The sequence below is a fragment of the Urocampus carinirostris genome, chromosome 18 (assembly GCF_059441175.1).
Source record: "Urocampus carinirostris isolate Australia breed hairy pipefish chromosome 18, RoL_Ucar_1.0, whole genome shotgun sequence".
NCBI lineage: Eukaryota > Metazoa > Chordata > Actinopteri > Syngnathiformes > Syngnathidae > Urocampus > Urocampus carinirostris.
Genome location: NC_142366.1, coordinates 20,980,990 through 20,996,174, shown reverse-complemented (window position 1 = coordinate 20,996,174; position 15,185 = coordinate 20,980,990). Strand labels below are relative to the sequence as shown.

The following is a 15,185-nucleotide window of genomic DNA, read 5'->3' as shown; positions in this document are numbered from 1 at the left end:
AGATGACGTGTTGCTGTTGGCTTCCTCGAGCCGTAATCTTCAGCCATCACTGGAGCGGTTTGCAAACGATCACTAGATCTACACTCGAAGAGGAGCACCTCCAATTCAGAGACCATTGTTCTCAGCCAGAAAAGGGTGGCATGGTCTCACCGGGTTGGGGATGAGCTCTTACCCCAAGTGGAGGAGTCCAAGTATCTCAGAATCCTGTTCACGAGCGAGTAGGATGGAACAAAGGATCAACAGACAGTGCAATGTCTGCTGTCCTGCAGACCCTGGACCATTACGTCATGGTGAAAAAGAAGCTGAGCCAAAAGGCAAAGCTCTTGATTTTCTGGTCGATCTACGTTCCTAGCCTAAGGTTCTCCAACTGTGGGTCATGACTGAAACAACAAGACCCCAGATACGAGCAGCTGAAATGAGATTCCTCCGCAGGGTGGCTGGGCTCTCCCTTAAAGATAGGGGAACAGCTCGGTCATCCGAGAGGGACTCAGTTTAGGGCATTGAGAGGCCCTGGAGACAAACAAGGACACTCTAGGCTGATTTAAGAATGCCACGGTGTCCTGTTGGATGAGCTGGACCAGTTTTGGCTGAGGGTAGGAGGTGCTAGCCTTCCTGCTAAGGCTCCTGCCCCTTGAACCCAACCCTGGATAGGTGGAATATAATGGATGGATGTCTGGGCCCATGTTTGGAAAGTTAATCAATTAAGAAGATGATGGCAACTCACCTTTAGTATACAACATACACCGTTCTTCCCCTCCATGGAGGGCTGATCCTGCCATATGTAGAAATAAAATGATAAATAAATACCCACGGATATATACCATACAAACAAACACATAGATACATCAAGTTATACCTAAATCTATGAGATAAATATACATTTATTTATTTATTTGTGCATTGTGTAATTTATTTATCTTGGTATTTATTTAGTTGTGTATTTTCTCATAGGTGGATCAGTGATAAACTGATCTGCTACTGCACCAGTCGACCAACAGATGAAATATCTTTGACCCGCCCCTCATTTTGAAATACATTTTGTTGTGAACAGACTCATGACAAAATACACAACAATCAATTTAATATTAAATGAATGGATTCCTACAACTGATTGGTTAGCATGTCTGTGGTACAGTTCTGAGGTCATGGTTTCAAATCTAGCTACCAGCTTTCTTGTGCAGAGTTTGCATGTTCTCCCCTATGCTTGAGGGTTCCTCCCGAAACACAAAAACATGCATGTCAAGTTATTTGGTCGGACTGAATTGTCCCTAGGAGTGAATGGGCGAGTTGTCTGTTTCTGTGTGCCCTGCGACTGCCTGGCAACCAGTTCATGGGGTCCCCTGCCCACTGCCCGAAGACGGCTGGGATGGGCTCCAGCACTCCCGCGACCCTACTGAAGTAGTGCAGATAATGGATGGATGGATGGATAAATGCCTACAGATATAAGCTATATGAATTAATGAAGACATACACACATTAAATAATGCCTAAATATGACCGAAATGCAATTTATCTGTATATTCATGCAATTTGTCATTCGTTCCGGCATTAAATTTCTCATTTTGTAAATTTTGTCATTTATTTTGTCAATTTTTTGGTCTTGTATTTTGTCACAACACAATTTCCTGAGCTTCTCACCTATTGGTTGATCAGTGACGAGTGAATCGGGTACCACACTGATCAACCAATAGCTAAAAAGCTTAGCCAATTCGACACAACCCATTCTTAAATAACCCTTTGTTCTGACAAAATACCGAAATAATAAATGACAACATAAATAACAACATGCATACATATTTGCAGGGTTGGGTAGGGTTACTTTAACTAGATTACTTTCAATGACTTTTGGATTACTCCAATACCAAATATGCTAATAAAAGACAAAAGAAACTAAATATGAATAAAATGAATACATTTTGTGCAAGCTTGGGGAGTAACGGAACACATGGAACGGCAAAAATGATGTTGGCAAGATGTTTGGATTTATTTTCATTTTGTTTCTGTCACATTTTATGTTAGTTTTGCCGGAGATCAGAGAGATCAAAGCCAGGAGAGAAAGCTTACCACGTGTTGTAAGTCATAATTGTATTCATATTTAGTTTATTTTGTCTTTTATTAGCATATTTGGTATTGGAGTAATCCAAAACTAATTAAAGGTAATCAAGTTAAAGTAACCCTACCCAACCCTGCATATATGAATGACTTGCATTTATGTCATAAAGTTAGGTATTACGTGATATATTTATACGTTTCTCAATATATAATTATTCATACGTTTATTTCCAAAAAAGGCAGTCTCGGTCGTCCATACCCCTCCTTTTATGGGTGTTTGGAGTTGGCGGCTAATCAGTTAGCATCAGCCTTAGCCCTCATTTCCCCTTCACAGAGGCCCCATTAAGGACCTGGCTTTCTGGAGCGGGCCGATAAGGACAATATGCTCCTTTTCCACATACACCCCAAATCTTCTATGGCCCTTTCCTTTGCTTCTTCAGCTCATTTCTTCATGTTTTTTCTATTCCCAAGGCTAGCCTCACCTTTCACTTTTATTTCTCATCGTCTTTCTGCTAAAGTCAAATTGAAGCGCCGTAGGCTTTAACTTACATTTCTTAGGTTGGTGTTCTTCCGTAATTGTTCTCAGATTTTAGTTGTATGTAATTTTCAATATTACCTCTGGTCAACTTCTCTAAACTAACATTTTCTATGGATAGTCTAATCCTGTCCTCTATTGCATCGTGGAAGGCAACAGTTCTGCAAGACTATATAACAATATATTTTCTCTTCACATGCATTACTCACAGTTTTCTGGCTAAATAAGCAGTTAGGGTACCCGATAATACTGCTGGCAACAGGTAGTCCTCAAGGAAACTGAGTTGCACAATGCTATTCACAAATTCATGATGGGTCATTTGTAGGAATTGCGAGTAGCTGATCATTTAAATAAATTCAACCAAGTAAAAAAAAAAATACAAATAGAAATGCTGTGTTCCAATTTGTCTGTTATTCTAAAATACTACGAAGAATCAAGAGATTGTCAGAACCAGAACAGGAGAAGGACCCAGATGTGTAACATTTTCACACAAGCCTTTATTTTACGGGGATGGGGCAGTCATGCGCGTGAACACAAACGCCAGTGATTCGGCGATCGCTGGGCGGAAGAAGTAAGACAGAAGTCCGGCGTGGAAAAACAGGAAGCCAGGGGCCGACGGGATCGATAGATACACGAGCAGATACCGGACGGACGGGATCGATACCGGACAGGACAGGACGGACAGGATTGATATCAGATACTGGAGACTGAGTCAGATATCAGACAATACGAGACAGACGGGATCGATACCGGATACTGGAAACTGGAGTCAGATATCAGACGGTACGAGACAAACAGGATCGATACCGGATACTGGAAACTGGAGTCAGATATCAAACAGGACGAGGTAGACGGGATCGATACCAGAGAGGATTCACAAGCAGGGTACCAGACGGAGTTAAAACACACGTCTTGCGTGTGGAGAGGTACATTGAAGGACTGACAAGGGTGAGTTAGAGCACTTAGCTTGAATAGGAGGGAAGCCAACCAGGCAATGAGCCGCAGCTGGCACCAAACGGGCGGGGCCAAGTGAGAGCAACGGGCAACCGTGACAGAGATATCATATATAGTATCTCTGGACATTTGAGGTAACAGTTATATATGAAACCTAGATATCACTGGTAACAGTAAACCACCCAGAAATAAATATTCTGATACAACACATGGCATACATGCAAGACAAAGTAAACATGTTTTTGGTTTCTATAGTCAGACATCTTGATTATTTCTTAGGTCATTGGTGGGCTGTGGAATCACACAAGGAATATTGGAATTGGATAACAAACAAAAGTTCAGTCATCCCTCATGATGCACCCAGATCTGAAATTTAGGGTGAAAATCTAAATTTCTTGTTTTTAATTTCTACATTATCCTTGTAATTTAGTAGAATTGTTCTAGGTACTGTTGTAAAATTTAAATGTGACACTTAATAGTCACAATTCCAGGGTTGGGTAGGGTTACTTTAACTGGATTACTTTCAACTACTTTTGGATTACTCCAATACCAAATATGCTAATAAAAGACAAAAGAAACTAAATATGAATAAAATTATGACTCACAACACGTGGTAAGCTTTCTCTCCTGGCTTTGATCTCTTTGATCTCCGGCAAAATCAACATAAAATGCGACAGAAAAAAAAAGGAAAATAAATCCAAACAGCTTGCCAACATCATTTTTGCCGTTCCATGTATTCCAAGCCTGCACAAAATGTAGTAATTTTATTTATATTTAGTTTCTTTTGTCTTTTATTAGCATATTTGCTATTGGAGTAATCCAAAAGTAATTGAAAGCAATCCAGTTAAAGTAACCCTACCCAACCCTGCACAATTCACAACACATCAATATTGTGACCATGTGAATAATTTGGTGGTAATTATATAAGCTTAAAAATAATCATATATTCGATTGTAAGTCTTGACTTATCTTCTTTTTTTTTTCACTTGACGTTTCAACGTACCCATTCAGTTAGTCATCATATAGTCTCTACGTTGTTCCAAGTTGTGCTTTGATTTACTGTTGGGAAGGAGGCCTTGAGTCTTATCAAACCAACTGCAGGATTTCAGTCTGGACAAAGGGCTGGCATGAAGCTGATGTATTGGGAATTTTCCAATGATTTATTTTTTGTCCTAGCCCGCCATGATCTGTAACAACCATATATAACAATATACATAACAATATATAACAATAACAACCATGTTCTGTACTCACAAACCTTGACACTTGAGTTCTATTATTTTTTTTTTTCAAACATAAAAACCCCAACAGAACTGCTTTACTCTAGCGTTTGTTCATACTTTGGAAATTCAGTCTAAAATCAGGCATGCAAAGCCATCTGAAGAGTTCCATGGTGTGAATGTGAGCGTCAACGTCAGTGTTTACTGATAATAAACATCCTGTGATTGGCTAAAGAACTTAATGCTCAATTCTAAATTTTGGGTGGAATACAACATATTAGAGCACGGCGACGCAGTGGTTAGCGCTTGTGCGGCACTGTTCATGTCATGGGAACCTGTCGTGGGTTCAAATCCAGCTCCAGACTTGGACTGTGCGGAGTTTGTATGTTCTCCCCGTGCTTGCGTGGGTTTCCTCCAGGCACTCCGGTTTTCTCCCACATTCCAAAAACATGCATTTCAGGTGAATTGGCCGGTCCAAATTGTCCCTAGCTGTGAATGAGCGAATTAGTTGTCTGTCCCTGTGTGCCCTGCGATTGGTTGGCAACCAGTTCAGGGTGTCCCCTGCCCACTGCCCGGAGATGGCTGGGATGGGCTCCAGCACTCCCGCGACCCTAATGAGGATAAGCGGTATGGCTAATGAGGTGAGATGTGACAACATATTAGGTCACATTTCCAACTAAATAGGACTTCTATGCACAAAAGAGGACACATGACGTCTCACGCAATTCATTGTTCGCGTAATTATTCATGGATGATAACGCCTTAGCGTATCTAGCAATTTTTTTATGGTGCTATCGGAGGCTGAACAGTTGTCCCCCCAAATATGAATACAACCAAAAACCTTACTTTCTCTCCATTTAATGCACTACATGCATTGTTTGCATACCTGTCAACCTACACGGCTCCATGCCCGTACAAACTGTCGTATTTTCTGAATGATGCATGATGGGAAATCCCCAGGCGGCAGACGCATGCGATTGACAAATTTGCGTTTTTCCGTACAGATTTCTTTGTATGTCGTACTCGTCTTAAAATGCTTAAAAAAACGTACTTTGTACGGCAAAACCGTACAGGTTGACAGGTATGTGTTTGCGAAAGTACTCATGGATGCTAACGCAGTGGAGTATTTGTGCTATCGTAGGCTGAACAGTTGTCCACCCCAAATATTAATGATACCCAAAACCTCACTTTATTTCAATTAAATGCTTTAATTGTTTTCCTCTGCCATTTTGTGTTGATTTCTACGCTATGGCCAAAAACATGGAAACCAAGTAGCCTCGAGAGAATTGAAGATTAAGAATACGAGGATTCGGAAGTGAAGGAAGTTAAAAACTGAACCCAACAAGTTTTTATCCGTGTGTTATACTTAAATAAACCTCAAACAAACTCAGTTTTGCTCCTACTGTATTTTTTAATAGACACACTTCTATTCTCGACAGCAGAGGGCACCCACGCCCGATCATGAGGTGCCCCTGGCTCATGTGTTAAATACAGAAATAGAACCAGCTAGGGAGACTTTCAACACACTGCGCCGTATGGTTGTGAAACTACGGTACACACCACCATTCCCTAAATTCATCCACAAACCTGATAAAGGCAAATATTTGTAGGTGAATAATCACACTTGTTAAGTCTCCCGATTTGGTCGGGAGACTACTGCTTTGGCTACGATTCTTCCGCCTACCGATCTGGGAGCAACATCTAGCGATTTCTAAAAATTGCATAATTTTTTTTTTTTTTGGTCGCCAAAATTTTTATGTGAACAAATTTTTGCCGATTAAAATGTAGCCGAATTATCCATAGTCTTTATCAGTGTCTTTTTCGCCGTTCTGCACCAGAAAAAGCTTTGATCGAGACTCGGCAATCATAATCTGGAACTCCACGTGAGGTCATTACTTCGAAAGCAGCAGACGAATAAGAGTTAATAATAATAATTTCCTTTGTATTGTCATTCTTTGTAACAATGTACACAGAACGAAATGTCGATACACCTGACCCGTTGTAGCGAGCCGATGCAGCCGCAGCCAACAGAGGGCGCCGCCATTTTACCAATTAGGTACTACATATGACTATGTTAAAGAAGACCAGAAAATTTGGAATAATTAAACATTGTAATAATCACATGTAAACATAAAATATCAATAAAGTAGATTGAAAAACGAATTTTATTGTTGTCTTTTCAAATAATAATAATAATAATAATCGCGTCGGAAAAAAAATCTCCCGATTTTCCATTTCTGAAACTTAACATGTATGAATAATTATTAAGAAATGTCTCACAAGTTGGCACCCCAACCTAACAGGGACATTGTTTGGAAAGAAAAAAGAGAAAATTCCTTTCTACCAGCAGAAGACCACACACAGAAAAAAAAAGAAAAAAGTGGCGCTCATTTGATGAAATTAGGTTAAGAAGGATCCGGTTCTGCGCTTTCGTCTTTGTCCGATAAGAGCAAACGGTGTGGAAATTAAGAGCGTGTGTGCCCAAAGTGTGCATTTTATGTTTTGTGTGTACGAGAGAGGCCGACTAATCCCTCCGCAGTGCTGAAACGAGTTAAAAACACATCAAAGGCAAGCTTAACCTCTGTGAAACCTCACCGGGGTTTTCAAGAACAACAAATGATCATTCTCTTCATTGTTTCCAGGGGGACTCTTTTCACCGCTGCGCCACAGACACACCCCTTAGTCCCGGGAGTTTTTGTTTTAAGCCAGTGGTATTATTTTTAATGACATTGCCATTCCTGTCTTTGTTTGGTCGCTCGTTTTGTGTAAAACTAAAACTGAGTTTGCGGTAAAAAGAAGACTCTGTGACATGGCAAATGAGGAAAAAACCAAGTTCGGATTGAAATCATTAAACTGCTTGGAATGGAATCGGGCGATACAAGTTGTACAGGACCGATGAAGGATGAAAAAAGTGTTTGGAAGGCAGGTGTGTCTGTAGAGAACACCATTTGTGGTCGCCGGCTTGCTTTCACCTACACTAGATCTCATTATAACAGTATAATGGTGTTTTTTTAAGATCAAGTTCAAGTTTGTGCATGTTCCTTGTCTAGACTCGAGGACACTTCGGCCCAGGTTTCGTACTTTTAATGGCCAAAATTCAAGCACTTTTGAGGGACTTCCAAAGCCAAGTTTTTAATTTTCCGTATCATTAAAAGAAGATATCCGGTGTGAATCATGTATTTTGCAGGAGTACAAACAGGGTTGGGTAGGGTTACTTACTGGATTACTTTCAATTACTTTTGGATTACTCCAATACCAAATATGCTAATAAAAGACCAAAGAAACTAAATATGAATACAATTATGACTCACAACACGTGGTAAGCTTTCTCTCCTGGCAACAGAAACAAAATGAAAATAAATCCAAACAGCTTGCCAACATCATTTTTGCCGTTCCATGTATTCCGTTACTCCCCAAACCTGCACAAAATTGAGTAATTTTATTCATATTTAGTTTCTTTTGTCTTTTATTAGCATATTTGGTATTGGAGTAATCCAAAAGTAATTGAAAGTAATCAAGTTAAAGTAACCCTACCCAACCCCGGGTGCAAATATATCTGGAATTTACTTCTGTGTATTTTAACTTTGCGTGTGCATTCATCAAGACTTATGATTGTGAGTATAACGTATTTTCTGCACTTTTAGTTCCCCCCACCAAAAAAAGTCTTTTGTTATATTTTCCATACATAAGGCGCACAAAACTATAAGGCCCGACAGTAGGAACATCAACAAAACAGTCCCATAGACGAATCAAACTTCATGAACCCTATAAACCTACTGTGGGAATGCGACAAGTATCCTGCTTTCGCAGAAGAGGATACACGATGTCAAATGCAATGCGTTGTTTGCGGAAATAGTCATGGATGCTAACGCCATAGAGTATCTAGCAATTTGAAAATTCTTGTGCTATATAAGTGTTGGGTAAAGATGTATCTTTCTTAATTTTTTGCATGGCCCACAGTAAATAAGTTCAATATTACACGTTTATTCTGCGACCTCACAATAAATAATGTAGTTGTGTTTTCACTATTGGGACAGCAGAAAAGGAGATTGCATAGGATGCCTGGGTTGTTTGTTATTTTGACTATTATTCTGTTTACATTATTGTCACTATTGGCCAATCATGTTGCTATTCCACACTCGATTAGCGTAACCTTGGAAATGTTGTGGACAAAACAGGTTAAAATCTTTGCATCTGAGTAGTTTTTGTGCAGTCCTTTTCTGCTCTCCTCGCAAGCTAAAAATGCATTGATGTCTTCTCTCCGTATTTTGAGTGTCTACTAAACCATGTATGCACTTATTGAAGAGAAAATGTTTTTGACTCTGTTTAAAATGTGTAATGTTACAATCAGGATATATCCCGTTGGAGTTTTAATACATTCATACTTTTAATGCAGTGTTTTTCAACAAAAATAGTGTGCCGCATTAGAGTAACTAATTGTAGCACTGTACCATGGAAAGATATCCCAATTTAGCGCCTGTGCGGTCTAGCGCAAGGTATTTTTTATTTGGATTTACTTTTACTGAAGACGGCAACGACTAGCGGTGTGCCACGGGATTTTTTTTTCAATAAAATAAATGTGCCTTGGCTCAGAAAAGGTTGAAAAACACTGCTTAAATGGAATATACAAATTCAGAAAGACAAGATTTCAACTTATACTTTTTCATTTATGATCTTCTTCTTGGAGAACCACTTCTCCACTTGAGGCAACAAGACCCTGGGACTTGCCTTTGACCTGAAGGACATTAACCTTATACTGCGCATGCTCCCCGGTGAAGTCCTGGAGGTCCAAAAGTCGTGACAGGTCAAAGTCTTCTTTAAGCTTTATTTGGTCGACTCCCTCTCCAGTCTATGTTCTCTTGGGGAGCAAATGAGATGTGGCCACTGTCTGTTCATCTTCATCCAAAGCCTGGGATTCTCCCAGTCTGGCTCGCGTCACTCCACTGAGCTCACCGTTGCTTTGAGATCCCTTCACCCCAAATGTCACTAGATTCAGGTCGGGATGGAAGAGATGAACTGCAGGAAATGCCGAGGTTCTGGACAGGGGTGGGAGGACGAGGGCTGTGGCACACAACTTGCAAGAACAAGTCTCTTTCTTCTGCCAGCTGTCTACGTAAGCACTTGTTCTCCTTGCTCAGAGCTTTTAACTGCAGAAATGAAGACAAACGACACAAAGAAATTCAAACCTCAGCAATCTCCAGCAAAATATTTTGAGGGATTAACTTAAAGGTGGGGTGCATCGTATGAGGTATTTCTAAAAAGTTGAAAGTCATAAGTTTTCTCTATTAAAGGTGCTTGACGGAATATGGTACTTTTTTACTCGGTGATGCCATCTTCAGACTTCTGTCATTGCAGCCGCTAAAAAGCTCCTTACGTTGCGGGTGCAAGTATGTGCATCTCTTAGACGCTCTCGAAAAAACTTTTTTCATCTTTATTCGGGGTTTGGGTTGCTGTTTAGAAACAGGTCTATTTTTACTTTCAAAATGTTCATGCTACACTAACAAAAAAAAAAAAAACTGCGGTGACAATCATAAAGTGATCCCAAGGCCCAAAAAGTAATATGCAGGTTCAAAAACGTTCTTCATTCAGACCCCGGTGCTGCGGAATCCTCTGCTCTCTGAAATTCAATCTGCCACCTCAGCAGGGTTGGGTAGGGTTACTTAAACTGGATTACTTTCAATTACTTTTGGATTACTCCAATACTAAATATGCTAATAAAATACAAAAGAAACTAAATTTGAATAAATTTACTAAATTTTGTGCAGGCTTGGAATACATGAAACGCCAAAAATGATGTTGGCAAGCTGTTTGGATTTATTTTCATTTTGTTTCTGTCGCATTTTATGTTAGTTTTGCCCGAGATCAAAGAGATCAAAGCCAGGAGAGAAAGCTTACCACGTGTTGTGAGTCATAATTTTATTCATATTTAGTTTCTTTTGTCTTTTATTAGCATATTTGGTGTTGGAGTAATCCAAAAGTAATTGAAAGTAATCCAGTTCAAGTAACCCTACCCAACCCTGAACCTCAGTGAGAGAGTTGAAATCCAGGTTTAAAACACACTCATATTCAATAGCTTATGAATGATGTAGACAGCAGGAAGCATTCAACCGGACATTCTTTATTACATGTTTAATGTTCATGATGTCTGTATTGATACCCTTTGCTTACCTCATGTGCCCCTTCTCAACATTTCTTCATTTCATCATGCTAAGTTTTCTGAGTTTTTCCTCTCCTTCATGTAGGTTTCAGATCCTGGGATGGTGTAATGGTAGTCTGTAAAGCCCTTTCTTGTGATAAAAGGCTATACAAATAAAGATGACTTGACTCTTATGTACCGTCAATTTCGGACTATATGCCGCGACTTTTTTCCCCAAACTTTCATCCCTGTAGCGTATGCAATGATGAGGCTATTTTATGCATTTTTTCCAATGGCCACCAGGGACTCCCAAGCAGTTAAGGTAAGAGTGAGACACATAGAGTATAGGTGTAGAGAAAGACGCAAGTTTATTATAACTTCGTGGTTTGTGCATTAATAAAACTAGCATGAACAGACCCACTTCATGGAAAATGTGTCAATCGAAAAGGGAGGGCTAACTACCATATTGGGAATAATTTACGAGTCTGTTTATTGGTCAATGGAAATAATGTGGCAAAATTAACAGATTGCAAGAATCAACGTACAACGGAGCAGACATTTTTAATGCGGATTTCGATTTATTTGTCTGCATTTTCACGTGTTTTGGAGTAAATATTTTACACGAATGGATTCCTTGATGAAACAAAATGGCCAGGGGACGTAATGGTGAGGTCACCTCGGCTTAAACGTTTTCTGGTAACTTGTTTCAGACTGACTGTGATGTTTCTCTGATAAGGATGTTTAAAATGCTATCATATTTTGAATCCCAAGAGTTTAAGCTTTCCAATGATATGTGGCACTACGTATTTTAGTGACCGGAGACATCGTACAGACACGCATTTGTTTATCAAAAGTTCGGCGGGTCGCTGTAACGTTAAGGGGTAGTGTATATTAATAAAACCCTTTCTGTGTACCGTCTATCATTGCAAATATCTCTTGTTTCGATGTGGGCATATGAGGCTTATAGTCTGGTGCGGTTTATGTATGTACAACATGATTTTTCCTTTAAAAATGTACTGGGCTTATAATCAGGTGTGTAGGTAGAGTCTTAATTGGGGATTTTTAAGATCACAATAATTTTCAGCCTGTTACGCAATTGAGTAGTCATGTATTTAGACACAAGTATCAATACCATAATTGTAAAAAATACATATAGGTATGGATTTTAAAGCACTTTTTTGAACTGTTTTGCAACAAACTTAATGGGAATTGTTTTTCCTTGTAATTTATATTTTTTGGACTTTAGTTTGTAGAGCCCTACTTTTGATAAAGGGCTATACAAATAAATATGACTTGACCATTGCTGTGGACAAAATAACGAAACCCAAGGTCCAGTACCTCGTAAAACAAGAACTCTTTCTCTCTCACTCTCTGAGAAATAATTTGAGAACTGTGAAATTGATGATTTTGGAACGTTGGCATATTCTGTAGAGCGAAATTAAAAAGTGCAAACGTTTGCTTCTATTGTAAAAGCGGAGTAATTACGTTGCTAAAGTGCTCGACGAAAAGTTGTAATGAGGCAGAAAAAAGGGACTGCCGTTTGAAATCCTTTCTTCTTCAGCGCTGAAAGAAAGTCAAAGAAGAAATGAAGAGACCTGTGACAAAACCACGGGCCTGGTAATGGTAGCTGCAGATAAGGGAGACATTTCTCTGAGGTTCCACTAATATTACCCTTGCTTGCACACACAGAAACACACGCTAATCTGATGACTACAAATAACTTAGCTTTTAGGCTTAACCCGTGAGGAGCCAATGACACCAAGTGTCAAGAACAGCCAAAGGCGCTTAAGGGGTATTTAGCCACGCTGACAGGAAAACATCCAATCAAAATCAAGGAGGGGGGAGAAAAAAAGGGTGACACTTCTAATTAGCCGCGTTTTTTTAATTTCTGCAGTTTTGGAGTATGTCTAATGAAGTGGTGCTGAAGTGGTGTCATTTCAAAATCACTGGTTGTCACCTCACTTAAAAGTGTTTGTGTATGAAAAGAGCACGTTTGCACTTTCATTCAGATATTCAAATACCGATTAAAAAACACAGAGAATAACCAGCCAGCTGCCTCCAAATAAACTCGCTGTGAAATTGTTCTTTTTTGCATGGCGCTCGTTTGTAGCCTGCGTTTTGAGACGTGTCACTTTTTCCGTCCTCCTAAGATGACACTGAAATAAAACAGTTGTTTTTGCCGTATGTGAAAGTATCTTTGAAATCGCTTGTCTACAAATAGTGGAGTCTCCAGAGTGCCCCCCACAAACAAATGATTTTGCGGGATATGTCAGAAAACGTGTCTTAAAACGGAATTCTTTCTTTGTAACGTCACAGTCGCTTCAATTTACTTTGGGAATAATTATTTTACAGAGTTTTTGTTCACTGACAAAATGGTTGACTGAAAAGAACATTCTCTTTACATAGTCAGTGCCACTGATACGATATAACTCAATGGTCTTGCCCCAGTACTGGATCCAACCGTGGATTGTTAAATCCATAATTACCGATTATAAGTAAACCACACTCCTTTTTACTGAGAATTGTGCAAGGGACAATGTATAATCAAGTGCCTCTTAGTGGTAGAAAAATATAACGTAATTATTTGCAAGAAATAAAAATGGATATGAATAATAACCCAAGCGACACGGCAAATGTGTGGTTAGTACGCAGCCCCACGGTGCGGAGGTCAAGGGTTCTATACCAGCTAGCGCAGCCTCCCCATGCAGAGTTTGTATGTCCTCCCCGTGCCTGCTTGGGTCTCCCCCGGGCACTCCAGTTTCCTCCCACATTCCAGAAACATGCATGATTATTGGCTGGTCCAAATTGTCCCTCGGTGTGACTGAGCGAGTCAAGTCATGTTTATTTGTATAGCCCTTAATCACAAGATGTCTCAAAGGACTGCACAGGTTACAATTACACAATCCCCTGATCATAAACCAACATGCGGGTGAGTAAAAACTCAAAACTTAAAGCAGGAGGAAAAAAAGAAACTTAGGGAAGGGGCCTCACAAGTGGTAAGTCTCAAAGGGCTGCCCAGAGTACAGATTATTACAAACCACAGACTATTATTACACTATCCCCGATCTAAAACCTACAAGAGGGCAAGGAAAAACTCAAAAACCTAAACATAAGGAAAATTAAGAAACCATGAGAAGGGACTGCACATGAGTTAGTCCTCCTTCCAGGATTACCAGGCTGCAACAGATGTTGCAATAACAAACAATACACATACAAAGTCAACATGAGATACAGATCATTCATAAGCCATAAAAAGTAAAAGTGTGTTCTAAGCCTAGATTTAAACAGTTCCACTGATGTTGCAGATCGAATCTCAGAGCAGTCCACAGCACCGGGGCCCGAATGGAGAATTCTCTCGAACCTGCGGATCTCTTCTTGGCTCTTGGGATCACTAGTAGACCAGCATTTTCAGAGCGAAGGCTCCGGACCGGAACATAGGGAGAAATTCAATCTAAAAGATGCGAGGGAGCAAGTTGTCCGTCTCTGGCAACCAGTTCAGGGTGCCCCCTAGCCCACTGCCTTAAGATAGCTGGGCTCCAGCACCCCCCACGACCCTACTCAGGATAAAAGGTGCAAAAAATTGGATAAATATTTACCCCAAAAATAAATAAACTGTTTTAATGAGAATTCATTCCAAGTAACATGAGCCTCACCATCTTCCTGCCATATGTCCCCGAAAATCCAAAAACCTGGCGTAAGATTGGTTAATTTACATTTCCGTAGTTTGTAATCATTTTATGCTTTTTAGCACCAATTTTCAGTTGAACAACACAGTAAAGCGACTAGTCAAATACACATTATCTCTTTAACAGGCCTTTCCCTTTAAATGGCTTAAACGTTAGACCTAAAATGTGAAAACAGTCAACCACCCAAAAAAGAAAACCTTTTCTCCAAGCCCTCGAGTTTTCCGGTGAACTGAGTAAGTTGACGGGTACTTTTTACTAGTCCTCCTTTGGTGATTTTTTTCAGTCTTGTGTAGTTTAACACAGAGAGAAAAAAAGCATCCCTTTCCTCCATATCTTCCTGTGTTCTCCTCCATCCCCCGTCTGTTGTTTTATCGCAGCAGGCCATCTTCCCGCGCTGTCATGGGGGAGATCTGCACAGCAGTATTGATACACACCCTTATCTCCTGTTCATCAAAGAGAAATCATTTACCGGTGGAAAGAGACGTCATGGCTTTCCCCCCCCCGACACCATTTGTTCACACCACACCCTTTAACATCAACTTTTATCATCTAAAGAGAAAAAAACAGCCTTTTTTTGTTGTTTCTTTTTTTTTTTATTTGGA

The 15,185-nt window shown here is 39.9% G+C and overlaps 1 protein-coding gene across 3 annotated transcripts in view; it reads right to left on the bottom strand.

Annotated features, from left to right (window-relative positions):
* Positions 1-8,339: 8,339 nt before the first annotated feature.
* LOC148348622 (uncharacterized) overlaps positions 8,340-15,185 on the bottom strand; it is a 193,820-nt gene continuing 186,974 nt past the window's right edge. For 2 of the 3 annotated variants that reach the window (XM_088322749.1, XM_088322748.1), the window contains one exon: positions 8,340-9,908. In XM_088322749.1, coding sequence (XP_088178875.1) covers positions 9,711-9,908 — 198 coding nt within the window. In that variant the 3' untranslated portion in view covers positions 8,340-9,710. Of the gene's footprint in view, positions 9,909-14,938; positions 15,027-15,185 lie in introns of those variants that run through there. The other variant, XM_088322750.1, reaches the window with a different exon arrangement.